We start from the raw sequence: 27,410 nt of genomic DNA on the forward strand, positions 1-27,410 counted from the left end.
GATTCTGGGTGTATAGAACTTTTCTGATTATGCTTTCAGTCGTTCAACCAAAATAATGCAACTGAATTCCAGTTCAAGATGACAACATAGGAGGATCCTGAAACCACCCCTTCCCACAGACACACCAAATCTACAGCTAAATAAGGAACAATGTCCTCTTAACAGAAACCCCAAAACTACCTGAGCAATTAATTCCTCCACATTTGGCAAATTAGGAAAAAACCCACATTGAGACAGGTAGAAGAGGCTGCAGCACAATCTCACCATTAACCCCACCCCCAGTGCGGTGATACACAATCCGGAGAGAGCTCAAAAATCCAAGCTTCTCCCTGAGGAGCAAAGCGTTAGAATCCCACATCAGGCACACCAACTTTTAAGACCTGCACCTGAGAAATGAAACACAAAATATCTAGCTTTGAAAGTCAACAGGCTCATATCAACGAGAGTGACAGCTACAGCAAACTGAGAAGCAGTTCTGAGCTCACACAGACTCACCTGGCTACCCCCTACCAAAGCCAGCACAGAAGCAGCTGCCTGAAAAGTGCCCAGTCTTTCTGTGAAGGAGGCCGATTTAAGGAACAAGCATCTAATTCAATACACATCTAGAGGCCTACTGAAATACTATCCAAAGACAGCTGAGACCACTGGGCGCCATCTTTGCACTCTCCCTCTGCCTCACTCCAAGTCACCAGAATCTCCTAAAAATGAGTTTGTAGACACAAATCTGGCCCCCTAATTTTTGCTGCCCAGGAGATACCCCTTGATCACTAGGCTCTGGAGGCCAATGAAGCTTATATTCACAGGTCCCACGAGACTATAACAAATGGAGAAAGAGTTTTTAACCAGCTATACACCCCATGGCACAATGGAGAGGTAGCTGAATAAAAGGCCTAGTATTTCTGTGAAAGAAGCCAATTAGCTTACCTTCATAGCTGGGCCCCGAGGGGCAGCTTCTAATTAAACACACATCAAAGGACCTACTACAATCTTCTCTAGAGATAAGAAAGCTGCATACCTTCCCACCCTCCATCTGCCCTGCCCCAAGTAGCTGTCGTCCCTGAGAAAGAACTTTGTGCGCACATCACTCCAGCTTTTGTAGCTGCTGCCTAGAGGACACATCCCTTGATAGCCTGGATGTGCTGACCAGCTGGTCTTGTGTTAATGGTTGAAAAGGACAACAGCAAACAAAGAAACATTTCTTAACTGGCTATCACCGAAGGGTCAGTGTAGAGGGAACAAACAGAAATGCTCATCTCCCAGTCTTCCCCTGAAAGAAATATGTTTGCATACCTTAAAAGCTGCTGCCTAAGGGTCTGGCTTCCAATCAGCCTGAATCCAGATGCTGAGGTCCTCCCCTCTGAGACACAGACAGGTCCTGGCACACCCTCAACTACTGACAGCCACTTAGAATAAAACAGGATACTCGCACAAAACCAAAGGTTTGACGGACAATAAAGAGCTAGGGCAGGGCTGAACAATAAGGTTCATCTCCAAAACTGGGAGAGTTAGCTGTTTTATCTAATGCATAAAAACTAACACAGAGAATCAGGAAAATAAAGAAACATAGGAATATATTCCCCAAAAAAGGCCAAGATAAAACCTCAGAAAAAGACCTTAACAAAACAAAAACAAATGATTTATATGAAAAGAAGTTCAAAATAACAGTCATAAAAATGCTCACTGAGGACAGGAAAAGAATGCATGAACAAAAAGGAATTTCCACAAAGAGACATTTAAGACAGTGCAAACAAAAGTGACAAAGTTAAAGAATACAATAACTGGACTGAAAAATACAATAGAGGGGTTCAACAACATGCTAGATGAAGTAGAAAAAAGAATCAGGGAACTCAGAGACAAGACAGTGGAACTCAACCAATCAAAGCAACAAAAAAGGGCTTCCCTGGTGGCGCAGTGGTTGAGAGTCCGCCTGCCGATGCAGGGGACATGGGTTCATGCCCCGGTCCAGGAAGATTCCACATGCCGCAGAGCGGCTGGGCCCGTGAGCCATGGCCGCTGAGCCTGCGCGTCCGGAGCCTGTGCTCCTCAATGGGACAGGCCACAACAGTGAGAGGCCCGCGTACTGCAAAAAAAAAAAAAAAAAAAAAAAAAGAATGGAAAAGAGTGACGCTTAAGAGACTTATGGGACAACATTAAGTGTACCGATATTCTCATTATAGGGGTCCCAGAAGAAGAAGAGAATGAAAAAAGGGCAGAAAACTTGTTTGAAAAAATAATGGCTAAAAATGTCCCTAACCTAGAGGAGAAAAAGACATCAAGATCCAGGAAGCCCAGAGAATTCTGATAAAGATAAACCAAGAAAGACTCACACTAAGACACATTATAATTAAAGTGGCAAAAGTTAAAAAGATCTTTTTAGGAGTCTCTTCAGAGAATCTCAAAAGCAGCAAAAGAAAAACAACTTGCTGCATACAAGGGAACCCCCATCAAGACGCTGAGCAGATTTTGTAGCATGCAAATAAGGCTACCTTGAGTACAGCTGGACAACAGGAAAGTAACATGCTGCTCACAAAATACCAAGTTACTAGTTATTAAAAAAAAAAAAAAAAGAAAAAAGAAAACAAAAATGAGAACGACAGACATCAATCTGAGGTCAGTCAAAATCACTGATTAATTCAATCCCATTACTTATACAATTTGGATATATAAAGCAATAAGGTGAATTTTAATGAAGAAAAGCATGCAGTACAAGTAAACAAAATATTCCTGTAATAGTTAATCTCTAATTTACTTTGTGTAACCCATCTTTGAAGTTAATTTCATTCTATCTCCTCCAGGAGCAGTACAATGGGCCCTCCAAATCCACGGATTCATCCAACCTTCTCCAACCAAAAGTATTCAGAAAAAACAAATTCCAGAAAGTTCCAAAGAGCAAGACTTGAATTTGCCTCATGCCGCCAACTAGTCATCCCTTGGTATGCAGGAGGTATTGGTTCCAGGAGCTCTCACGTACACCAGAATCTGCAGATGCTCAAGTTCCTTATATAAAATGGCATAGTACAATGAATACAGTTGGCCCTCTGTATCCGTGGGTTTCACATCCTCGGATTCAACCTACTTCGGGCAGAAATGTCCATACATAGTTGTTGAATCCATGGATGCAAAACCCACGAATACAGAGGGCCAACTGTATATTTATTGAAAAATATCTGCATATAAGTGGACCCGTGCAGTTCAAATCCATGTTATTCAAGGGCCAATTGTCTTTACATAGCCCTTACATTGTATTTATAACTATTTACTTAGCATTTACATTGTATTAGGTATTATAAGTAATCTACAGACGATCTAAAATATATGGAAGGATGTGCAGAGGTTATATGCAAATACTACACCATTTTATAAGGTGTACCATGCCATTTTGAGCATCCATGGATTTTGGTATCCACAGGGGGTTCTGGAACCAATCCCCCTTGATACCAAGGGACAACTATAATTTACACATTTAGTAATACTCGATGGATGACTACCGGACCTGTGGTTTCAAACTGTGGAAATGAGAGAGACAGTCTCTGGCTTCATGAAGCTTCAAAGATTTGTACCGTTTTATATTTTACATTTAAATTTATGATTTTGAGTTCGTTTTGTACAAATTGTGAGATTTAGGTTGAAGTGGTTTTCTCTTTTCTTTTGCATATGGATATACAACTTTTCCACCACCATACTTTCTCCACTGAATTGCTTGTGTGAATTATCAATTATCAACCAGCCATATTTGCACAGGTCTATTTCTGGATTCTGTTGTGTTCCACAGATCAAAGTGTCTATCTTTTCCCCAATACCACACTGGGTCTGCAGGCCATAAATTCTCTTAGTTTTCCTTAATCTGAGAATATCCTTATTTCACCTTCATTCCTAAAAGACACTTTATCTTGATACAGAATTATGGGTTGACAGTTCTTTCCTTTTAGCAATTTAGAAATACCATTCCACTTATTTCTGGAATCCATTGTTTCTGATAAGGAATCTAAACACTCAAATCATTGTTTTCCTATAAATAATGTTATTTTCCTTTGACTTTAAGTATCATTAGTAGTAGTAGTAGTATTTGGTCTTTAGTTTTAAGCATTTTGATTATGACGTGTCTGGTCCTGGATTTCTCTGGACTTATCTTGTTTGGGTTCACTCAGTTTCTTAAATCCTTAGTTTATGTCTTTCACCAAATTTATGAAATCTTCAGCCATTATTTCTTCAAATATTTTTTTTCTGAACCACACTCTTTCTCCTTTCCTTCTGAGACTCTTGTGACACAAATGTTAAACATTTCAGTATTGTCCTATAGGTCCCTGAGGTTCAGTTCATTTATTCAGGTTTTTTGTTTGTTTGTTTCTCTGTTACTTAGATTGAGTAACTCCTATTCATTAATCACAAAGTTCACTCACTCTTTGTTCTGTCGTCTCTATTCTGAAACTTTCTATATTTCCATTTGTTCATGTGGGTAAGGCCTAAAATTTTGAAGTCCCAATATCACGTGCTGCCTAACACCTAGGGATATCAGGTGAACCACAAATGGCCGGACTACAAGTTCTCCTCTCAACTCTGCTCCAATAAATTAAGTCCCCTAGACAAACAACCTACCTCTCATCAGGAAAACTAGACATGGTTCCTACTTATTCCTGGGGAGAGGGTTCCAGGTTCCTGCCAGATTGTGAAATTATTCAAACAAAACCAATCACATCCTCCCTAAGGAACCAGGGGGCACACCACCCTCTCATCACTACAAAGCCTTCCTCCCACACTCTGTTTTTTCACTGTTCCCAAGCACAACCTCCACGTGGTCCTGTGTGCCATGTGGTGGCTTCCCCTGAGCTGTGAGTACATGTGACTAACAAACTGCTATCAATCACATCTGTCTAGTGTCAGGCATCATGTCATGTGTTTGGCCATCCCCAGAGTCTCCAGTGATCTTTCCATGTTTGTTTATGACTACATACCCAGTGTCTACACCAGTGCATGGGTCAACAAGTATTTGCAAATTAACTGAATAAATATATCTGGAACCCAGCGTGTGAGCAAAGGGGGCAGCAATAGGAGAGAAGGTTAGAGAAGTGCTGGGGACCCACGTTGCATGTCTTATAAACTGAGGCTTATAGCTGACAGAATCCACACTATTTTCTCAAACTCACAATTCCCAGTTTCAACTGCTTTATTCATGTTTGATTCCAACAACTTTATAATAGAGCAGTTATGATACTTGTACACATGTTTAATATCTCCTACCAGATTTCAGATGGGCATTTTAAAGGAACACTGCTGAGTCATCTATATCTGTACCTGTATCTACATCTATTGATATATCTGTTTCCTCTACAACAACTAACAATATGTTCTGTCGACAAATAACTTCCAAAATCCCCTAATTAGAAAAAAGTAAAGTGGTCACTGAATACATTTTAAAAGTACAAAGAAATGAGACTGCATGAGACTGTATGAGGTGTGTTCGTAAATGTACTAGACTTCACAGAGCAGAACGAGTGCTGGCCTTTAGAGGTCACTTAGGAATCAGTCCATTAAATCCAGCAGTGCTATCCATTGCTCACAACACTGGTAAATGTTTGACATTATATAAGCCTCTTAAGAAAAGCAGTCTTATTTTTATTGTTATACTTTTCTTCTTCCGGAAATAGTATGACCTTATTAAGATTTGGCACCGAAAGGTCTCTTGCTATTTATGAAAATCAAATTCACCCTCACAGGATCAAGATGAGTCACTGCTGATGATAGTCAAAAGAATAAGCTCAGATTCTGATGTATGTTCTAAGAAGATTTCAACACAAGTTATAAACAAAACGTTCCAAAATGACTACTGTGTTCAGGACAACACACACACTGGATTTAAAAATCTGTCATTACTTCACAGACGCACCTTAAAATAGAGTTCCTGGACACCATGCCAAGATATTGCCTTATTGCTAAACACAGCCTACAGTGAGACATGCAGTGATGTCCCAAACCCCTCACCCTGGGGAGGAGAAAAAGACAAGACTGGGGACTCTCATTCTGGTCCTGTGAAAACTGAGTGCTCTCATTTCCTTCCTTCCTTTTTTCTTTTCATAAAAAACTCATTTTTTTTTCTTCCTTTCCTTTTTAATTTGGGAAATAGGCAATACCAATGATAATTATTAAAGATTCTTTTCCTGAAAACTTTCCAAGAAGAGAATACTAAAAGTATACCCACAGTTAGTCACCACTTTAACCAAATGATCAAAGTTATTGTCACCCAAAATGGGACAACCTAACTTTAAGTGCCATCAAATGAAAAGAAAATATAGAGTGTGGCCCATTTAGTATTCTTGGCAAAAATTTTTTATCATAAACTTAAACGTGAGGAAATACCTCAGTCAAATCCAGAATGCGCAAACTTCAATAATTTGCTTGACTTCTTTTAAAAAAGATTAGTGTTAAAAAAAAAAAAAGAGATGGAAAACTTACTAAGATTAAAAGAACAAACAAACAAAATTGCAATGTGTGACATTTAAATGAATCCTGAATTGGAAAAGCAAACCAACAAGACCACTACAAACATTTTGAACCTGAGGTAATCTGAATATTAATAATAATGTTAATATGTTAGGTGTTATAACAGTGTTGTGGTTATATGAGTCCTTTCTTATTCTTAGGAAAAGCATACTGAAATATTTAAAGGTTCACCTTGTTATTTTGAAATGGTTCGGCAAGAACACAATGGATGTACATATGAGAGAGGGAGGTGGAGAGTGGAAGGAGAGGGAAATGGGCGGGGACAGATCTTGGCAAAGGGTATAAAAAGTTTCCTTTTACTGCCTTTCACATTTCCTAAAGTTTGAATATTTCCGAAATAAAAAGCTAGAGAGAATGAAAGAGAACCACAGAGCAATGGAAATACTAGACATCTTGTCCACAGTGATGTATACCCAAGCAAGAAGCCTTAACAGTTTTCTTAGCTATAATAAGGTTTCTTGACATGTACCCCAAATCTTCTAGTAGAAGATGTAAGAAACAGAGGCCAGGAATAAAAGAATCTGCCACCATTTTCTGTGCAAACTTACAGAAATTTCCTAAACTGTCAAATAACAGAATTCTAATCCTCTGAACTTGTTTTTATTGCATTCTTATAAATGTGTTAAAGGGTGGTATTGTTTGGGGAGCTATTTCCAAACGAGAATTTTATTTTCTAGTACTGGAGCATTCTCTCAGTTGGGAAGAAGACAGGAAGTTTAGCTGCTTTCTTAAAGGTGAAAATAATAAAGAACAGAGTAGGGCTATTTAGTGTATAAAAATCCTTAATATAATTTAAGAATATTACAGGAAGGTCCTAGGGTAACAATATTAAGGATTTTTAAACTGGCTTTAAACCATTAACATGGTATTTTATATTTTATAATATCTGTCTATACTTAAATATATATATATTACAAATAAAAGTACTGGTTTAAGTATATGACAGTCAATTACATTCTATTTTTATTTTACCTGATATAATACAACTTAAAGAAGTTCAATTTGGCTCTAGTATGTTTCCACCTTCCTTCACATCTTACTTTTCATTAACTATGTAACTTTAATGATCAAGTAAAAACTGAAATTTAGAACACTAATCTAAAACTTGCATTATAGTAATGGTCCATTAATACGCTCATTAGGACTATTACTATATCTGCAAAATAATCGCTTTATAATTTAACTTTTTGATTTTAAGAAAATTTACAAAATATACCTTAAAAATAATCACATTGTTATTCAGACTCAAGTTCAAGTAAAAAAAAAGAAAGAAAGAAAACTAAATGCCAGGTTTTGATTACAGTTTCCCAGTAAACTGTTATCACAAAAGTGCAGAAGTGATAATAATATGACAACTAAGAGCATCAGGTTAACTCTTTTGTGGCTGATCAAACATACAGTAAATCCAAATGGGGAGATAGTTTCACTTGGATTAACATACGGAACCATGAGTCTGTAATAACTTAGAAGAGCATTCTTTGTTAGACTTACAGACATATGTCTTCTAGACTGGATGGAGTTCACACATTTTCCCCGAAAATATTTATTTCATCCATAGTATTAAAAAGGAAAGCAAAGCATTATTTTTTCCACAATACTCTCCCTGTATTTGAATTCTCCCCACTTACATTCTACCCATCTTCTATTCGCAACCACCCTTGTCTGAAATAGATGAAAGGCTGGGACCACTGACAGTGAAGAAAGGCTCACTGATGGGGGTTATGAGCACCTGGCTGCTCAATGAGCATCTACAACAGGAAGCAAGTTAGGCACCACCAAGAAGGGAGAAAAAAAATTCAGTGTAGTCTACTACGTCTATTATAGTAAGCTCTTTATAACACTTAACAGCAATGTTTACAGTCAAAAAAAAAAAAAGAGGACATCTCAGAGATCATTTTAGACATAGCAAATTCACCAATTTAAAAACAGTTTTAAGAAAAAAATAAGCAGTATTTTCATATGAGGATCATCTAAGACAGCAGTTCCCAACCTTTCTGGCACCAGGGACTGGTTTCGTGGAAGACAATTTTTCCACGGACCGGGGATGGGGGGGATGATTTCAGGATGATTCAAGCACATTACATCTATTGTGCAGCTTTATTTCTATTATTATTACATTGTAATATACAATGAAGTAATTATACAACTCACCATAATGCAGAATCAGTGGGAGCCCTGAGCCTGTTTTCCTGACACTAGATGGTCCCATCTGGAGATGATGGGAGACAGGGACACCCAAAGTGTGTTGCTTATGCCCAATCTACTCCGTAATCTCTTTTTGGTTGCTGTCACTGCAGAAAACCCTGCTTCACAAAGATAGGTTGTTGGAAATGGAAGCAGGGTTTTCAGTGTTTTTGTGGCAATCTCAGGATATTCCGCCTTGACTTTAATCCAGAATGTATGGAGATTTGAAGTTGTCTCAAAAATACTTTTGAGGCCACCCTCATTTGTGACCTCAAGCAGCTGATCCTCTCCTAGCACGCACAAAGTCAATTCACCTGGCTTATTCACAAATGGTTCGCGGATCTATTCCTTCCCAGTTCGGGGGTCTTCTGTGGTTGGGAAGTAATGCTCAAACTCTTGTGAAAGGTGAGATAGGTGATCATGCACTAGCTGGGAGAAAGAAGGCCCTGGCTCAGTCTCTTTCAAAATCTCTGCTAATGTATGAAACATGTCAAAAATCCCAAAGTGCACTCGTTGCCCCCATAATTCCAGTTAGGCTTTGAGTGCAGCCACTTTATCTGCTGACTTGAACACAGTTGTCATTCTCCCCTGAAGTGACAGATTGAGTTTGTTGAGGAGGTTGAATATGTCACACAGGTAAGCAAGTTTTGCGATGCATTCTGTGTCACTGAAATGTGCCGCCAGTGGTGACTGTTTTTCTAAAAGAAATCTCTGGAGCGGCTCTCGTAACTCAGAAACTCTGGCCAGCGATCTACCTTCAGAAAGCCATCTCACTTCTGTGTATAAGAGAAGATGTGTGTGCTCTGCGTCCATCTCCTCACAGAGCTGCATGAACAGACGTGAGTTAAGGGCACGTACTTTAATGTGGTTGATAATTTTAATCACATTCTGCAAAACATTGTTAACTTCAGGTGACATTTTTTGGCTAGCCAGCATTTCTCTGTGGATGACACTGTGCGTAGACTCACATTCAGAAGTGACCTCTTTGACCCGAGCAGTAAAACCAGAAAGCTGTCCAGTCATGGCAGCCACTCCGTCCGTGCATATACCAACACAAAATGACCAATTCAGTTTTCCTGATATGTAATCATTCAAAGACATAGTTCTGCAGCTGTGGTGTTGGTTGGCAACAAAAGTGCACATAACATATCTTCATGCACATCCTCCTGAAAAATATGTCACATAAAAACAAGCATTGTTGCCTTGTTGTCAACATTAGTAGACTTGTCAACCTGGACTGCATACCATGGTGACTCATTAATCCTCTCTAACTATTGTGCTTCAATATCCTCTGCTATTTCATCAATTCATCTAGTTATGGTGCTAGCCAAAAGAGGAACATGTGTCACCTTTTGAAATGCAGCCTCTCCTGAAAGTTCACGACAAATGTCCTCAGCAGCAGGCAGGATCAACTCTTCACCAATAGTAAAGGGCTTCTTAGCTTTACCAATGCAGTTAGCCACTAAGAATGGTGCTCTCAGAGCAGACACATTTGTTGAAGTGGTGGCCTTCAATAATTGCTTCTGTTCTTCGTGTTCACATTTTTTTTTTCCTTTGAAAAATTCCAAAGGCTTGTCTTTTGATGCAGGGTGCTTGGTCTCCATGTGGCGAAGCAGTTTTGAAGGTTTCATGGCTTTGCTGGATAGCCAGTCACCACATATTATACAAAGCGGGCTTGGAGAATGTGAATCACCTGTTGCAATGAACCCATAATTTAAGGACTCTTGGTTATTTTCTTTTAAATGCAGCTTTCTTTTTGTTGGCAGTCTTAGGCTCTTCTGCTGTCTCCTCATTAGGTCTCTCCCCCTTTTCAAAGAAGCTCTCCAGTGACGTTTGTTTTTTACTCATTTTGGCTAGGGTTAGCTTGTGGGCTTACGTGTGACTGAGACAAGTGCGCAATGTGGCAAAGAGGCGCAGATGGAAGTGGTAAATAAAATAATGGGCAGGCCACACACAGACTAAAATAAGTATCAGATTCAACTTCAAGCCTGCCACCAGATACAGCTGAAGTACATCAACTCACTTGCCACTATAAAGCCTGCTACCAGATGCAGCTTAATTGTCACTTGCCACTCACTGATAGGGTTTTGATGTAAGTCTGCAAGCAACTGATTTATTATGGTCTCTGTGCAGTCAAACCTCTCTGTTAATGATAATCTGTATTTGCAGCCACTCCCCAGTACTAGCATCACCCCCTCAGCTCCACCTCAGATCATCAGGCATTAGATTCTCATAAGGAGCGCGCAGCCTAGATCCCTCACATGTGCAGTTCACAGAAGGGTTTGCGCTCCTATGGAATCTAATGCCGTCGCTGAGGCAGTATGCGAGCAATGGGGAGTGGCTGTAAATACAGATGAAGCTTCGCTCGGTTGCCCACTGTTCACCTCCTGCTGTATGGACTGGTTCCTAACAGGCCATGGACCAGTGACGGTTCATGGCCTGGGGGTTGGGGACCCCTGATCTAAGAGAAAGGGGAGGAGAGAAATGAAATTGGAGAAAATATCTGTGGATTAAAAAAATTCTTCTATGCATAGGACAGAAGAGGATTTTCTCCATAAAATTTTCAGAAATAGCTCCTTTAGATACACTTAAAAAAAATCCTTACTTAAAACAAACTGTTCTGCTATTATTTAAAAAAAAAACAAAACACGCTTTACTTGGGGTACTTTAATAGCCATAATGCTAATATAAAACTGAAGCAAAAATTGTGCATGCACCTCTTATTATCTAAATGTGAGTATGTGGCCTTATACAAAATTAGATTCATTTTCAATAAAAAATTCAGTACTACATAATTACATGCACTATGAGCTATAAACTTGAAAACTTCATTATATTAAAGGAGCAACTAATATTCCTTCAGACTCACTTAGAAAAAAAGGAAAGAAAACAAAAAGACAGAAAACTATCTTTTATAAACAAATGGAAAATGTTAAAACATTCTGAGTTTTATAACAAATAAATTTGTTAAGGACCCCAGAGCACTTAAGTACACTGTGAAGAAAATGCTAACTTCTAGACCTAATATGACACAGGCAGCTCCCAAGGGAAGATGGAAGGAGCTAAAGCTACCACCCTCATTTCTTAGTATAATCAATTAAGCTTTTTGCATCTAATCAAACCCAACTATACTCTCACACAACAGTATTATCTTCTGGTGGTTTTAATACAGAACATTTCATATCTGGGACTTGGTAAATATTCAAATTATCAAGTTCATTTTCCTTCTATCCCCTATCTCTGCCACCTACTAATTCCCTTTCCAAAAAACTTACTTAAACATTAAAAACCACTGTATTAGTTTCCTAGGGCTGCTGTAACAAAATTACCAAACTTGGTGGCTTACAACAACCGAAATTTATTCTCTCATAGTTCTGGAGGCCAGAAGTCCAAAATTAAGATGATGGCAGGGTTGGTTCCTCCTGGAGGCTCTGAGGAAGAATCCCCTAGCTTCTGATGGCTGCCAGCAATCCTTTTTCTTCCTTGACTTGCAAATGCATCTCTCCAATCTCTGCTGTCTTTGTCTTCACAAGACCTTCTCTTCGTTTTTTCTCTTTTTTGAATCTTCTCCTCTTCTTATAAAGATACTTGTCATTGAATCTGAGGTTCATTCAGACAATCCAGGATGAAATCATCTCGAGATCCTTAAGTTAATTACATCTGCAAAGACCCCTTTTCCAAATAAGGTCACATTCGTAAGTTCCAGATTGACATATCTCTCAGGGGGCCCACCATTCAACTACAGTCACTATCTTTCTAGGCTCAGTCATATCCTAATTATGAATAAATGCTTACTTCTTTAAAAGAATTTCAGAAACATGTCATATCATCCTTTTTCTAAACCTTGTATTATTTCACATATTTTTATCTGATAATTCTTTTCAATTGGGTCTATTTTCTTATAAATCCTTTTAGGGTTTTCATGAGTCACTGTGAAAAAGATTGGCATGGTAAAACAGGTAGATAGTAAATGCTTTTACCTACAAGAATATTATTTTTGCAGATTACCAAAGTAGAAAACTCAGTGAGTCTTATATATTGATCTGGGTAGTCTTCAGTTTCACTGAATTATGTTTTTATCTCTACCTATACACCTTAACCAGGATAAATATTCTTATAATGATAAGGTTAAACATATACTTTTAACTTAGGAAGTATTCAAACACTGCCTTTAATTTTTACATTATTACTGTTATTTCATTCATAAACTAATGTTATCAACGTGCACATCCTTAGGTGAAGTCAACTTTTTGAAAGAATGACTTCACAGAATGAGAATGTCTCCAAATTCTCTGCATCAGATGAAAGAACAAAAATGTCAGATTTATCTGGTGATGCAGATTTCATTATCAATGGTGGAAAAGTACTTTCTTAAATGAGTCTTCCAACAGAAGCTGCTCACCTTTTTTGTAGTAACAGAAGAAACAACACTTCCTCAGCTCAAAATTCAGGCTACCCACCAACCCTAACCTTTGTCCAGCTGCAGAGAAACACAGTAAGCTGGCACGAAGCCTGGGAAGCCCTGCCCCCTCCTCCACTGGGGTCTGACTGTGTGTATAAAGCTCTCTGAGGACGCACACATTTACATACTGACATAAAAGTTTCAAAATATCGGTGTTATCCTTCAAGAATAATGTGACTGATGCAATAATTTTAAAGTTCAGAAATCTAACAGAAAAGCACAGGACACAGCACAAAAAGAGAGCAACAGGCAACAGGTCTGCAATCTTCACACCTACGGAAGCTAAAGAATGCATTCTGAATAAGGACTCTGCTACAGAAGCAAACAACACAGCATTAGTCTCTTTACCCAAAATGTTGCCTTTTCAGCTAACACCTTTTTGCCTTATGCTCTGTTTTGAGGAACAAATCAAGATGGGCGTGAACAATCCATACCTCCACCAGGAATAATTGCCAACTTTGTTTCAACCAGGCCCATTTTTGCAGAAGAAGCTAAAAAGGAAAGAAGAAAATTAAGTAACATCCACATCATCAAATTCAAATATGATGACCTGAAAAAGTTAGGAAAATAAGCTACAAATATTGTTTACTAATTAAATTTGTGTCACAAATCTTTTTAAAAATCACTTCAGAAGGCATTTAGTTATGGAAATAAGTAAACATTCTAAATGACATATATTAAGAGATTCACACAACATTTTCTGTTAAAAACTGCTTGGCAGAGAATTAATTTTTGATGCAGAAAGACCAGGGTTGTGACTACATAATTTGACCTGATACTGCCAAGTCATGTTTGAAGGCTTAGATCTCATTAATTATTCAGGATGAGGAGAGAGGCTGTGTCTGACAAGTATGAATTCTTTAGCTGCCTGAACAGCCCTCCAGATCAAACAGCTTAATATATCATATCAGATATGGCAACTTTTCAAGACCAAATCTCTAGTTACTTTTGACAAATGGCTTTGCTGTTCTGACAGCTGGACAGGGTTCCTCTTTCCATGTTTGTTTTCACGGCTACTTTAAAACATATTAATTATTTCTTTATTTGCATATCCAAATGTTCTTGGACTACTTCCCATATCCTGATTCCCAGAACTTGCATTCTTTCAAAAATGGATTGCGTGTAACTTGGCTTTTCAGTTTAAAACCCAAAAATCTCAGTCAAGAAAATAGAGATCTAAAATAAAGTGAAATGGGGGAAAAGTACACATGGATTAGCAAATGCAAATTCCAAGAGCCAGTTACCATAAAATTAGTAAAAACATAATTATATTGACTCTACATTTAACAGGCAGCTCCATCAGAAGAGACAGTGGGAACCAGGGGAAGAACCATGACAAATACTTGCTGCCTACCTCGCCCAGTCCTTGATCCCAGAGCCCCTGTATGTCACCCCTATGAGGGACAAGGATACAGACAGCACTGTGACCATACAGAAGATAGTGTTGAGGACAGCACTGGCAGCATGCAGTACGCTGGCAGGATAACAGAAGTGAGAGCCGTGACGCCAGACTGCCTGGGTTCAAATCCAGCTCATCACTGATCTGGGTCTTGTTTCTTCACCTGTCTCTGCACTAGCTTCCTCAAGCACCACAGTATGTACCTATCTCACAGGGATGTTAGGCAGATTAAGTGAGCTAATATGTGTCAAGTATTAGCTGAACACCAAGTCAATACTCAGCACATGGTTAGCACTAATTGTTTCCTTCATTATTTTCATAAACACTTCATCCAGTCTTCAGAAAACCATGCAGGAAGAAAGTGTGCCTCAAAGAGATTAAGTTATTACTACTATAGCTAACAATAATTATGTGCTTAGACTAGTCACATGCTGCACACAAACTCATTTAATCGTCACAACAGTAACCGTCATCTCTCCCATTTCAGAGGAGGAAACTGATCTAAAAAGGGCAGGACCTAAGATCCAAATTCAGTCTGTCTGACCCAATTCCTGTTCTCCTTTCCTCCTGCTAAGACTGAACAAGATACTACAAAAGACTGTTTTCTTAACTGGGAATTTTAAATACTTCATTAAGCCCAGGAGGTGATTTTTTCTACATGTTCTATTCAACAACAGGAAAAAAATAAAATATTTGGAACAATCTGAAGAGTAGGCACAAACCTCATTTTTAAAAAGTTATGTTTTTATATAGGATTAATTCTCACCTGCTACTCTTATATCACATGCTAAAGCCAGTTCAAGTCCACCACCTAAAGCGAGTCCATCTATTGCTGCAATGGTTGGCACTGGAAGATTAGCTGAAATAAAAAGAAAGATTTTATGCTCCTTCAGTAAGAGTGTTACCTTACTATGCAATTTATTTTACATTTTTTTCTGTGAATATAATTTTAAACGAAATATCGTCTATAGACTTTTATATCCCTTTTACTTTTAACTAAATAAGCATTTCATTCTTCGTTATTCTAGAAAATGTAATGATTGTATAGGGTTTCATCACATAAATATGCAGTAATATCTTTAAATCTTACCATATTATTGAAATACATTCATAAACATTTTCTGTTGAATTAAAAGAATCATAGTTCTGATTCTGTATTCTTCAAGCCTGAAGCCTTTTATGAGATGTCTGGTTCACACAAATTTCAAGTTCAAATGACTTAGGTATAATGCAAAATTCATGACCCTTTATAGGTTACCCTGGTACTCAGAATGATAGAGCCTCATTTAAAGAAGTAATACATCTACTCAAACAAGACAGAAGCAGTCCAAGTGGCTGCTGGGCGTCAACCCACTAGTTCTACCATTTGGCAATGAGTATGATGAACAGTAGCTAGAAAGTGATCAGGCTCTATCAAATACCACACACTTCAGATGGAAGAGATACTGAGAACCTGCCCAAAGGCATGACTGGGAAGGGGTCAGCCAATCACAGAACTCAAAGCCAGATTTTCTTTAGTCCAGAAACACTATTATTTTAATGAAACTTCTGTAAATATACAGATTTCATTTTTTACAAGTAGTTCCAAAACTAACTGGTTAATTATTCCGTGAAGCAGAATCCTTTCTATAAATTTTATTTTGACTATGGGAATGTGAAGTAGGCTGAACAAGCTTAACATATGAATAAAATGTGGATATTAAAAAGGTACCATCTCCTAATTTGTTCTCACCACAAAAAAGAAATAATAATTGTGTGACATGATGGAGGTGTTAGCTAATGCTACAGTGGTAATCATATTACAATATGTAAATACATCAAATCAACACATTCACCTTAAACTTACACAAGTTATATGCCAATTATATATCAATTTAAAATAAATAAATATATAAAATAAAAATGAATAAATAAAAATAAAATTTAAAAATACCATCTCTAGAAGTCTCTCTTCCATAGGTATTCTGATATGTGAAATTCCTCAGATAGAGAGCTTTATTCAAATTTGTTGAAGTACACTGAGTTTTCTTCATACGTGAAGAAATTTATTAAATTTATTCTAAGAGCAAAGCTGAAATGGCTGAGATAGAGCACATATAGATGCTGCCACCTGAGGCAAAAGCACTACTGATAGAGCAGGGATGAACGGGGCTTGGGAACAGGGCATATTTCACTATTTGCACCTGTCTGAGCATTTTGCGGGGAGGTGGAAGCTTGAAAGGACAGGACAAATTCAAAGGTGCTCCACACAATGTGCTTTACAGCACACTTGGTAAAAAAATGAACAGACAGCTATGTCAGTGTTTACAGTCAGGAAATGAGTTTAATGAAAAAATAAAATCTAGTTATTTTATCTGACAAAAAAGAAAAATTAATAAAGTAATATAATGGCAAATTAATCCAACTGGCTCCCAAGGTCACCTCAAGCCACTACAAGTACAATGGAATTACTGTTACACAGCTCCCAATTCTCCTTCCTTTCTACAAAGCTAGCTATAGAAATTATCATATTTCTAGACTCCTTCAATCTGCTACCTCCCCATTCTCAAGTCTCTCCCATCAAAATTTTTCCCTAGGCCTCACTATGGCCTTGGCTCACCTCCATCTAAGACAAGCATCTAGAGGGAACAGAGTAAACGCATTTCATCACTCCCACTCATCTCCACCTCACAGCTCTAGTCCCACTCATCTCACCGAGACCGTTCTTGCTCCGCTTACCAGTGACACTATGATATTGTCCCATAACCAATGGGCACCAGTCCCTATTAAACTCGTTGCCTCTGAATATCAGAGACATAAATCCTGAACACTCCTCCTCCTTGAATTCCTCTCTTCATTTGCCTTCTGGATTCCTCCCGCTCATTTTTCCTGCCTTTCTTTCTGCCTCTGGTTATATCTCAGCCTCTTCCTCTCTAAATAGAAGCTCTGCCCAGTAGGTCTCTTTCCTATCCTTAACTTTTCCCATCTGTAATACCAATGATATACAAATCACCACTTCAAACCCAAACTTCTCTCTAAACTGTATCTCTACAGTTACCTGTCTGTTGGACATCTCCACTTAAATACTTTATCATGTTCAAATCAACTTCCTGTCAATCCTTCTTCTAGATTCTATCTCACATTCACCAAGCATCTCCATTCACCAAGTTACTCAAGACAGAAACCCAGAAGTCATTCCAGATGTCCTCTTTTCCAATGATCTTACATCTAATTGTTTTCTAAGTCCTGTCTAACAGGTCACAATTTGGCAAATCTCCCTCCCTTTCATACAGCCAAAGTTCTGGGCCCCCTCATTTTGCACCAGCAGGAGATCTCTAATTGACCTCCTTCACCTGCAATGTGCCCCTTCCAATGCAACTTCCATATTTCTTGCAGGATAATCTTTCTAAAGTGCAAACAGGGTCATGCTCTTCCCCTACTTAAAACAGTACAATGATTTATTCCACATTCAGGGTAAAATTTGTGAAAATTTTAGCATGGCACAGGAGGCACCTGATGAACTAAGTCTGCCCACCTGCCCAACCCCTTCTCCAACCTCACACACCTACTCTGTGTTCCAGCCCCAAATTACTTAAAGCACCTTCAGAAGTCATTTGCATCCAAACCTGTGTACAAGCTGCCCTCTGCCTGGAACGCCTAGCTAGTCCCTAATTATCTTTCAAGGCAATGCTCAAAAGCCCCTTGCTTTACGCTTCCATGGCACTCTGTACACACTTTTCCAGGAGAGCATTCACATTCACCTTCTGAATGGACAGTTCCATTCAGAAGTAAAGATTAACATCACATCAATGCTGGTCAATAACATCCTTCCTACCACTCTGGAACAAACCGCAAGATTTTTCATTGCCTCTTCTAACTCCATTAATTCTGGTATTCTCTCTACTCTTCTTCTTGTTATTAACTTCTTTCATTTAATACTTTAATGGAACAACATGAATATATGCAGCCCTATGGAGCTACAGAAAAGAAAAACTGCAGAGTTCCTAAGATGGAGAGAGCAACAGGAAGAGTGGGGTATTCTCTCCTTGCTGTGTGAAAATGCTGGTCAACAGTGAGTGTCTTCAGCACTCACTAAATATCTGCTGGAAGCTGACGTATCAGAAAACAAATTAACAAAAATGAGTTTAAAGGCTTCCAAAATCAAACCCAAGCCTGAAATATGTGTACCACCAAGTTCCAATTTCTGAAAATTTCAACTCATGGTAAATAGGAGTTATTTCATATTCCTTAGATTTTTCCCCCTAAAAATAGCAACAAATTGATGTGATATATATGGAAAAGAATTTTTCTTCACATCAAACTGTGCATTGAAAATGTAGACTAAATAGAAGGGTAAAAGGAATAAAATGAATGTAAATTACAAAAGAAATACTCTATCACTTCATAATTTCTAAAGCATAATGGAAAGAACACAGGAAAAATTCCTGGTCAACTGTAATGTTCTTAATACTGCAACACAACGATTGCCTCAAAAAGACATAAAGCTGGGCTTCCCTGGTGGAGCAGTGGTTGAGAGTCCGCCTGCCAATGCAGGGGACACGGGTTCGTGCCCCAGTCCGGGAAGATCCCACATGCCGCGGAGCGGCTGGGCCCGTGAGCCAAGGCCACTGAGCTTGCGTGTCCGGAGCCTGTGCTCCGCAACGGGAAAGGCCACAACAGTGAGAGGCCCACATACCGCAAAAAAAAAAAAAAAAAAAAAAAAAAGACATAAAGCTTTGCTCTACATTTTTATTAGTTAATATTCTCAAATAAATATTACACTTAAAAATCACACTTAGCCAATAGAAAGTTAAAAAGCACCATTTTTTCAGAAGTATAAAATGTCACTAAAAGAAAAAAAGTAAAAACACAAATGAAATTAATGTATATATACCCTTTCCCTTCATTGTGAGAAGTCTATAACAAACATTACTTTGACAAAATAAAATGATGGGGGAAGGGGCATGTTCAACAGACAGGTTTCAGGTTCTACATGACTTGAAGTATGAGGATGGAGTTTATATAATGCAGTGGTAGGAACGGAGAAGAAATAAACAAATGCAAACATGCTGACCTGGGAGATGAGGGCACTGGTGGGAAGGGGCTAAAATGAATCATCTCGTGCTAAAGTTTTTCTTAATTCTGAAGTTAGAAAACAATACTTTTCTGCTATATGCTTTACTTTCTGGAAGTAAAGAAAATTATTTTTAAATGTGACAGTTAAGAACTTAAGGTATTTTCTCAAGGAGATAAGTTTTTAACATTGCAACTTATATAAAAATATATAATAAAAATGACAAGAAATGTGGGGTCCTTATATTACAAAGAACACAGAAAATAGGGTATTAATACTCTCAAATCATTAAATAGGTAAACTACTTGGTACTTTTGAATATTAACATAAATTAGCATTCTGTAAAGCTGACTATAAAATTTTTCCTACTAAAAGAATTATTTAAATAGAACTGAATTAGCATTCAATGAGCAATTAAATTTCAATCATTTTATAATATTATAAGTCCTGAAGTTCTATATCATCCTAATTTTTCCCTGAAAGATGTTTTTCTTGTAAACATTTTTCAGGAAAATGTAAGTGACCTCAAAGTACATGCTAGTTTCACAGTTACCTAATATGCTTGTTTTTATACATAGTGTTTCTTCTACTTAGGAGCAGTTAATAATCTTAGAGAAAACTCAATAAAACAAACATCTGAAAGGCAGATTATCAGTTTCAAAGAACCAAGAAATATCAAATTGGCAGTTGTATCAGAGTGAGACTGAATGAAACGGGAACCGCCACGAGCAGTGGCTATTCCCAACAGCAATAGGAAGAAATGATGACTCAATGTGTTATGCAACCAACAGGATTAGATACTATTTTGAGTTTAGCACCAGGAAATGAGCCAGGTATGACAAAGAAGATAATCATCCTTTGAATTCTCCTAAAAATATAATTAAAGCAAACAATTAAAGTGTTGCTATTTTAAGAGAAAATAAATGAGCTACAAGGCAGGCCCTGTCTACTCCAGAGTCTGCAGGACACCCTCTGCGAGCATAACGAGTCAGAGGCCACGAACGTGGGGGAAAGGCAAGTGAGGGGCTCCTTTCAGCTCTGAGATAAATACAGTACATAATGTAGGTTTTCAGATGTTTCTAGAAAAACATAAACAGTGCGATTATTAAGGGACTGCTAGTGTCACTCATGAGTTTTAAATTTGGTTTTGCTTGAAGAATAGTGTTCTTATAGAAAACACAAGAATTAAATATTTCAAAACAAATGCCCATTTAGTAATACCAAAAGTCTGACTTTATTGAAATCATTGAAGGAGAATAGAAATAAAATCAAGGTTAACTGAAAGTTATAATAAATTCCAAATTATCCCTAATTTCAGCTAAAACTTTACCTTCAGGTTAAGCTGCCATCATCAAGTTTCAAAGGAACCACAAAAAAACAAAATAAAACCACTCCTGCCCAAAGCCTGCATGCTGGCTGCATGTTGGCTCTCCGGAGGTCCAGTCTGGGCCACTGAGAAAGGAACAGGCCTGACTAGACGCCAACAAACACACTCTCCTCACCACACCGCGGGCTGGAGGCCCACAAATGGGAGCCACCCTTCCCAGGACTCAAAAAAGTGACCACTGTGCAATCTGAGTAAAGCTGCTTGAATTTTCTAAGCTACCACTTACGCACATGCCTTCCTGTCTTTCTACGTAGCTACCTATGGATCTAGCAAAATAGTAGAAAGTGCTTACTATGTCTGGCCACTCTCCTAAGCACCTCAGAAATATTTAAACCTCCTACCAGCCTTATGACATAAGAACTATTACTGGGTTGAGGAGTTGCTGTTAGTTGCCCAGGATAGCCACAACTAGAGCACAGGTGGTCTGGCTCCAGGCTCTCCCCTGTACCCATTATTGTCTATCACCAGTTCTTACAGCCCAGACCCAGAGTCCCTGAGGAAGGACTCAGCATTGTTAGCCATCCTTTCCAAAGGATGTGCAGCCATGTACCTGAGGAAAGGGAAATGCTGAGACTCCTAAGAAACTCCGACAAGCACACTGGTTCTATGCTCTTCTAACTCTTGGAAACCTAGAGCAACACCACAGTTCAGTGGATCCAATTGGGGAAACCTCAGGAGCCAGATGCAAGGCACCAGTCAGTTGACTGTAACAGAGTTCTGACTCGAGTTTTCCCTGGGAACCCCCAACCCAGACTGTCCCTAGTATATGACTATATAGGTTATTAAAGTAGGAAGAGCCAACACCTGAGCATCCCCTTCCTACCAAAATTCCAAATCAAATAAAGCCTCCCTAGGGGAAATGCAGAGAGGGGATGCTGCTGAGGTTAAATCCCCACATGCTCCCACTCAACAGCCTTGTCTGGGAGATTATAATAAGTGTAACTGAGTAATGACTTCCACTGTCAACTGCTACTTCAGATAGAATAGAGCCCCTGGCACTTCAAATGCTGCTTGACAGGACAAATGTAGTTATTTTGTTGCTAATAAAAGTATAACACTGGTAGTAGTTTACTTTTTGACCTGTAGGAAAAAAACAGCTTTACTGCCTTGCTTCATTAACTCTCAGGGTCTATATCCTTGCCCTTCAAAGTGGGGTTGTGGACCAGCAGCATTAGCATCTCATGGAAGCTTGTTAAAAATGTAGAATTCCAGGTCTCACCCAGACCTACTAAAACAAGGATTTGCATTTCAAAGAAGATTCCCAGGCAAAGCTCTGGACACCACCTCTAATCCCCAGAGAACCTGACAATCTCATCAATCCACAAAACTGACAGAAAGAAGCAGTAAGGGCCTTAATTCTTTGCGGAACAGTAGTAAAGGTAAAGATGGTCAAGATTTACATACAAATATGTGTAGCAGCTTTATGTGTAACTGCCCCAAACTGGACACAACCCAAATGTCAGCATGTGTTACATCCATACAAGGGAACAATACTCAGCAATAAAAATGAACCAACTACTGATCCATGATAAACATGGATGAATCTCAAAAAAGCGTATGCTGACTAAAAGACAACATACAAAATTAATGCATACTGTGTTCCATTTATAAAAAATTTTCAAAAGTGAAAACTAGTCTCTAGTGTTACAAAGCAGTTCAGTAGTTTTCTGGGGACAGGTGCAGGGCAGGGAGGTGAAGAAGAAAAGGATTACCAAGGGCCATAAGGAAACTTCTGGGGGTGATGGATATGTTTACCATCTTGATTATGGTTATGTTTTCACAGGTCGCAGTTACCACACTGTACACTTCAAAGTTGCAATTTATTATATGTCAATTATACTTCAATAAACCTGTTTTTAAAAAGCATATGACTTGATTAATATAAAAATGATAAACAAAAGAAAGTACACTAGTTCCCTGATCTTTTATAAACAATAGAGATATAATTTAAAATTGATAAATCAAGTAATACAGGTATGATTCAATTTAGAATTATAAAGAAAACAGTAAGAAAATATGATGGGATAAGAGAAAGGTTGGAGGAAAGAATTTAAAACTGGAAATATGCCAATTCCATCACTGCTCATAGTAAGAAGTCAACAGAACTTTCTAAAGGAACAGAGGACCAAGTACACTACGTAAAGTTCTAATAATAAAGATAACCAGGTGACACAAAAATACAACCCTTTCCCATTACTAGAATAAACCTATACACAGAACCATGAAAACACACAGCATATTTAAGATTATTTTTTTAAATGTAAAATCACCAAAATCAGAAGGCATGGAAATCGTAATGACAGACCTAACACCAAACATATCAATACAGTTAAGAAGCTATAACCATCAAGTAAGAAAACGACTCCAACTGGATCACAAAACGAAACCCAGCTAACAAGCAGAACAACAGAGAAACATCTAAAACAAAACAGAAAATAATATTTTAAAAATATGAAAGATGTCAAATACACAGTCAAATACAAAGAAAACATCTCATAACCTTAATAAATAAGGGCAACACTGGGGTAAAAATTAAATAAACAAACAAAAAAGGTACTTATTAAGGCTTAATAAAGCAAAAATCCACAATAAGGATCTAGCAGTGATAAAATACCTATACACCAAATAACACAGGATGCACAAAGCAAAAACACAATAAATTCAAAACAGTACAAATGTCACAGCCATTCTCTGACCAATATGCAATAAGTAAACTAGAAAATAACAACAAAACTACTAGCTAATTATAGACAAACACATATGGGTGGCCTGGAGGCACATTTTCTTCCCCATTTTAGTAACCTAGCAGACAGTTGGCTCAATGTGTGAGGATCAGTTTAGCAGGAGTGCAGGCTCCAGCCACCTGTCTCCAGAGGTACTTTCTAACAAAGCCACTCACTTTCCCAACTGGAAAGTGTCCAGTGTACATGGTCATACAGATGTTCTCCTCTCCCCTGACATACTAAATATATACAGCATTAGAGAGGTGGGTTCTACTCTCCTATAACTTTTGCCCCAAAATTTCTTCTACCCTAACAAATTATTTTTTATCTAATTGGCTAATTCAAAAATGAATAAATGGGCATATTCTTGGCTCAACTATTCCCTGCTTCTTCCTTCTTTTGGAAATGCACCTGGCCTCCAAGAACACAGGTTCTCCTTGATGCCTACGTGAAAAGTGCCCTGTGAGTTATGCGACGCTGCATCTGGGCCAACTGCTGTAGGAGGTGGCCAGAGCTTCAGTGTAGCTCTGACTGGGGTAAGCCGGTCCAACGCTGGCGATCCAAATGAGCAAATCTCATCAACAGATCTAAAGCCACAACCTTCAACTGAACGGTAATAAAGTAATAAAGATCATATCAGTAATAAAGATAACATTTTGCCTTTTTTGCTACTTTTTATTTTATTTTTCAATTTATTCCAAACCTCAGAGAGAAGGATGATTTCTATTTATTAAGGCTCCCTCAGATACCCTAGTAATATGTATAATGATATTTTCTGCATTGTTGTTTATAATAGTAAAAAACTAAAAACTACCTATAAGCCCATCAATAAAGGAATAATTATATACATTATGGTATATCCATAGCAAACAATACTAGGAAGTCATTTTTTAAATTGCAGTGATAAAAATCCACATTGGCGAAAACTAGATTCTAAACTATTCCCAGAAATAATTTTTCAAATACAGTGTCTATCACACAGCCAAAGAATAACCAAGGAAACAAGATACAGTAAGAACCAGTAGAAAAAAACAATTAAGAAGAAAAATATCCATGTAAAATTGAGATCCAAAGTCATCAAACACTGATTGTCAAAGACATAAAGCCAAGCAGGAAACTGTAAACTATAAAAAGTGACAAAACAGATTTTTTAAAGAACGAAAACAAAATGAAATAAAATAACTCAATGTTTATAACAAATCAGGTGCAGCTTACAAGAAAACTAGTGAGCTGGTAGATGGGTGACAAGAAACTATTCACAGACAGGTAAGGAAAAACAAATATGGAAAAGACAGAGATAAAGGATAAAGTAAGAAGGTCTAATATATGTCTAATTGGAAGAAGATAAGTGAAATAAAGATCCACCTGAATGAGTTTAAAATAAAGCAGTGGTTTATATCTACTAATCCCAAACTCCCAATTTATCCCTCCCCCACCCCCTTTCCCCTTTGGTAACCATAAGTTTGTTTTCTATGTCCGTAAGAATAAGAATACACACACACACACACACACACACACACATATGTGTATATATTAATATATAACTGAATCACTTTGCTGTACACCAAAAACTAACACATTGTAAATCAACTATACTTCAATTAAAAAAATAAACTAAAATAAAGTAGCAAATTAAACCTGAATAAAAAAGAAAGGAATTAATAAAAACCAGAATAGGGATTAATAAAACAGAAACAATAGAGAACAAAGCCCAATACAGATTTTTTTTAATGTATAATGAAACTGAAAAGCGTCTGGAGAGACTGATCAAAGAAAAAGAGAAGACATGAATTACCAATATCAGGAATGAAAAGGGGACATCATTGTTGGTTCTTCTGATATTTAACAGATAAAAGAATATTATGGATGACTTTAAACCAATGCATTTGACAATCTAAATGAAATGGATAAATTCCTAGAAAACTAAAAATTTCCAAAAATAAAATTAAAAAACCTGTTTATGTGGTTCTTTTCATATATACATATATGTTTGTACATAATCAATGTACATTATCAATGTATATACATATACATTATCAATGTATATAAATATATATTCAAGTAAAAGCCAGGAAAAGGCCCCAAAATATACATATTAAATCAGCATATTAGCAGTAATTACTTATGTGGAGAGAAAGGGAATGAGGGAAAGCTGCTGAAAAGGGTTTTAAATTTTTACATTAAACACATACTTAGATATTGCCTGTGGAATTAAAAGCTAACAACCATGAAAAAGACATAAAAAAATTTTTTAATGATTTTTTCGGGGGAGCTTGTCAAATTCTAGAATATTCTAGGTAATATTTTAGAGTAAGTGACAGAGCTTGGTTGAGAAGCCCATTACTCCTGCTATAGTTAGGAAAACATTGTAATTTTCACAAAATTACAGTTATAATGTAATTAACACCCAATGAAAGTCAGCAAAGGCAATAAAATTCCAAAAAGAGAAGAAAAACCATCAGTTGCAAACTGTGATGTGTAACTACTCTATTCTAGATTACAAATCAATAAATAGGGGATGTTAACAACTCATAAGGGAAAACAACTGATTCCTAGATACCTGTGTCAGTTTTCCGTCATTCTCGGCAAGAGGATAAAGGAAACTAAAATTGAGATCTGTAAGTTACTACTTGGAAAACTAATAAAGGTAGCTAACTAGAGTGTTTCATTAATCAATCTTTCACATACTATAATTCAGTACTTCCAATTTCTAATTTGTAATAACATCAAATGGGGGGGGAGAGTAAAATATAAACTGGATTGCATCCAATCTAACTAAATTAATTACTGATTTTTAAACAGCTCAACCCGCTGACCAACAAACAATTCTGCAAACTTTGAAAATGTTCTTTACTAATCAATTCTTAACACACTACATATAAAATAAAAATCAAATAATCATTTAGGCAATAGCAAAGAAAATATAACAAGTGCATAATCTCTCAAATTGTATTATAACAGTCACTGTGGTAACAATTAAGTATTTTCAGAATCAGCTTTATTTCAGATAAAGTAAAACAAAAAAGAAATCTGAAAAAGCTTTGAATTCTATAATTGTGAAAACTTAAACTGCAGGAAAAAGAAAAATAAAAGAAACCCTCTGGATTTTTCGTGAACAAGTATCAGATGCCTCTAAATCAAATGGAAAGCTTAAAACGGATATACCTAGAATTTATGAAAGCTCTTTTGTATTCATTACTCAAGAATCTCTAAATCCTGGGAATTCCCTGGTGGTGCAGTAGCTAAGACTCTGCACTCCCAATGCATGGGGCCAGGGTTCGATTCCTGGCCAGGGAGCTGCATCCCACATGCATGCTGCAACTAAGAGTTCACAGGCCGCAGCTGAGGAGCCCGCCTGCCGCAACTAAGACCTGACACAACTAAATAAATAAATATTTTTTTAAAAAGATCCATTTGCTTTAAAAAAAGAATCTCTAAATCCTAAAATGGGATACTAGAAAGAGTTTTAGGTGGATTTATAGCTTTACAAGCACATTTCTTAGCTTAATGTTTTATGTAATTAAAAAGAATATAATGACTAAATGTATGAAGTGACAAATACAACACTTTAAACTTTGGCAAAAAATTATTCATACTTAATTCATATTCAAAAACTCTGAATTTACACCAGAGATTATTATTAAACCATGATAAATTAGCATCAGAGACTAATATTAAGCCACGATAAATCAGACATTATGTTT

General features: G+C 37.4%; 1 protein-coding gene across 4 annotated transcripts in view; it reads right to left on the bottom strand.

The window, feature by feature from the left end:
- Positions 1-27,410, bottom strand: part of AUH (AU RNA binding methylglutaconyl-CoA hydratase) — a 162,879-nt gene that overhangs the window by 62,360 nt on the left and 73,109 nt on the right. For all 4 annotated transcript variants that reach the window (XM_082657401.1, XM_082657400.1, XM_082657399.1 and 1 more), the window contains 2 exons: positions 15,310-15,402; positions 13,579-13,635 (listed from right to left, as the gene is read on the bottom strand). In XM_082657401.1, the coding sequence (XP_082513527.1) occupies positions 13,579-13,635; positions 15,310-15,402 (150 nt within the window). The remainder of the gene's footprint in view (positions 1-13,578; positions 13,636-15,309; positions 15,403-27,410) is intronic.

Source organism: Grampus griseus (assembly GCF_964374135.1).
Source record: "Grampus griseus genome assembly, chromosome: 6".
Taxonomy (NCBI): Eukaryota; Metazoa; Chordata; class Mammalia; order Artiodactyla; family Delphinidae; genus Grampus; species Grampus griseus.